The sequence below is a fragment of the Sinocyclocheilus anshuiensis genome, unplaced genomic scaffold (genome assembly GCF_001515605.1).
Source record: "Sinocyclocheilus anshuiensis isolate Anshui unplaced genomic scaffold, SAMN03320099.WGS_v1.1 scaffold2285, whole genome shotgun sequence".
Classification (NCBI taxonomy): Eukaryota; Metazoa; Chordata; class Actinopteri; order Cypriniformes; family Cyprinidae; genus Sinocyclocheilus; species Sinocyclocheilus anshuiensis.
The window spans coordinates 138,126-141,044 of record NW_015552762.1 but is presented as its reverse complement, the minus strand read 5'-3'; the positions used below and the strand labels follow the sequence as shown (position 1 = coordinate 141,044).

Sequence of the window (2,919 nt, the reverse complement as noted above, 5' to 3'; positions counted from 1 at the left end):
CTCTCATTCTGACGGCACCCATTCACTGCAGAGGATCCATTGGTGAACAAGTGATGTAATGTGAAATTTCTCCAAATGAATAATCAAACTCATCTATACATCTACGGCCTGAGAGCGAGTACATTTTGAGCCAATTAAAATTTTTGGGTGAACTATTCCTATTTGAAAGAGCTTAACAAGAAAGAATGAAAAGAAACATCTAAACAAAAACAGACCCATTTTAGATGCATTTCAGATGATGCATGTAGACAAGGTCATTGCTAAAAACCCTCACTCAGAGTAAAAAGTTGATGCCTACAGCAATGATGGACAGTTCAGTGTGAACAAATGTCGCTGCAACTCTCGTCACAGGAAGACAACAACACATCATCCTTCCTGATGACCAGTGAAACATGCAGCCACTGCTTCTGCAAGTTTAAAGACAAAACTTGCTCTTATTTTGGCCTCATCTACCAACATAGATATAGGAATATTGCATTTATGGTTTCCATCCCGTTAGCCCGTCATCATCTCATCCTGACACATTCAAGGAGCTTGCATTAAAGATGCATTTATTACAAACACATCACTCTCTCCTTTCAGATCATTTGCTTTCTCTTGAAATAAACACACAATAAAAACATTTACTTTAAAAGTTTGTATAGTCATTAGAGATATCAAGTAATTTGACTGAGTATGACTAATACACTCTTCTACTAACACACATCAAAGAGTGTATTAGTCATACTCAGTCAAATTACTTGATATCTCTAATGACTATACAAACCTTTTCCATGTGATCTTGTGAGTTGCATGTTTTTTTTGGTGCAATTAAAATGATGCCTTCTGAAAATAAACCAACAAACCTTTTAGAATTGAAACTAATATGAAAACATGCAAACAAGGCATGTTATTGAGCACAAAATTCAAAACATGCTGCACTATAAGTCAAATACAGCAATAAATTAATGTGAAATAATGATCTCAAATACACAGAGTCATTTCAGTTGTAACAGACCAACATGGAAAGCAATCTGGAAATGATGTCAAATAATGAGCTAATGAGCAATTAAAATATTAAGGTTTCATGTTGTGTTATTTAGAGGAACAAGCTCAAAAGCAACAGTGTGGACATAGTAATTGTAACTTTCCAAAAGTAAACTTTTTTTAAGAGGTAATTATATTTATACACACACACACACGTTTTTTGTAAAGAATACATATACATACAGTGTATTATCTATCATGATTGAAGAGAGTCTGTGTGTGTGTACATTATATAGATATATATATATATATATATATATATATATACACACACATTCTTTTGACAACTTTTAGGCGTACACAAGCATATATGAACCCAAAGCTAACAGACATAAACTAAAAGCCACCAGATTTGATTTAACGGCATCTTTAATTTTACAGCAATCCAGAAAGATGTAGATATCATTAAAGTATGGATTTTTAGGCAACAGAAAACTGAGTAACAACATTGGAATTGATGTTTAAGTGTGTGTGACAGTAAGAAAACTTTTTCAAGAGTCTTCAGACCAAAAATTTCTAATTTTCATTTACAACTTCAAGTCGATACAAACTACAGCGAAAAGGCTCCAGGCAAATATCTTATCCAACAGATGATGCAATGAAACTTAAGAAAATGACATTTACCCAGACCAACTTCTAATAGTCCAGCAAGAACCACTCCTGCACTTTAAATCCTTCCACCTTCATTAAAGAAAGAGGTTGGACAGTATAACTTAAGATCTAATATGAAATGTTGACTGATCCTGTGCTCTGGCCTAAACCTGTCTATACTAACAAATCCAAGTGTATATGTGGCCATATGCTTAAATCTGTTGGTCTTTTAATAAATCAAGACCACCGAAGTAAATCTCGCTTCCAGTTCCTTGGCTATACCACTAAAAAGCACATTAAGGTTAAGAATCCCCATATACCCAAGGGTACCAAAGGGACAAGCACCAATTTGCAGCATTTCTGAAGTGTCAGTTATCAGAGGGCTTGTTTATCTGAAATGACTGATGGTCTTCATTACTCTAAATTGTTTGCCATGGGCATTGGGCATGAGATCGTCCGGGGGGCATATGGATGTGCCATACAGCACTGACCCTGCTCTATGACTGCGACCCCAGATGTCTCTGTGACAAATCACCTGTACATCCATCCACTGGAATAGCCTAAAAATTCATCCTGCATGCATCAAGTGGATTATGGAACATGAAGAGGCTCCAAAAAAGTATTTAGAAACCAAATGTAATTGCATTAAATACAAAAATATCATTTATTTTAAACAAAGATATGGCAAACACACTTCTGAACCAAGGCATGTTTAAATGATAAAACAACTAAACAGTTTAAAATTAAGATAAATATGGACACTTGTGTGAAGTCGGGGAGAAATGACTTTATACCTCCACCAAAAATCACCAAACACCAGCTGATTAAAACACATTGAGCAGAAGAAAAAAACGTTACTCGATTTGATATTTGTATCTAATGCAATGGCATTCGGACATATTCAAGTTTGTTGAGGTCACTATATGCTATTCTCTAATAATCATTAAAAAATGACAACTACATTTTAACAAAGAAGATGAGCAATGAAAATGACACTCACCTGACTTCCGTGCACTAGACTTTCTTGTGCATAGAGTGAAATTACACATCCACACCAATGCAAGAAGCACCATCACCCTCTTCTGGAGTCGCATTTTCAATCCTTTATGATTCTGAGATACTGCTCGCGTCAATCTGAGCTTCAAATGTTGTTGTTTCTCATTTGAAACTCTTTGAGATTAAAAAACAGCGTTTTTTCCCATCCAGACTGTTGCAGGTCTTTGTATGCACGGTGAAGCCGGTCTGATGCGATTACAGTCTGCTGAAGATCAGAGAGCCTACACTTCTCATGGGCGGCCCCAC

At 35.8% G+C, this 2,919-nt stretch overlaps 1 protein-coding gene across 1 annotated transcript in view; it reads right to left on the bottom strand.

The window, feature by feature from the left end:
* LOC107667876 (pikachurin-like) overlaps nt 1-2,711 on the bottom strand; it is a 26,052-nt gene extending 23,341 nt beyond the window's left edge. Inside the window, exon 1 of the mRNA XM_016459606.1 lies at nt 2,618-2,711. Within this exon, the coding sequence (XP_016315092.1) occupies nt 2,618-2,711 (94 nt within the window). The remainder of the gene's footprint in view (nt 1-2,617) is intronic.
* Nucleotides 2,712-2,919: the final 208 nt, after the last annotated feature.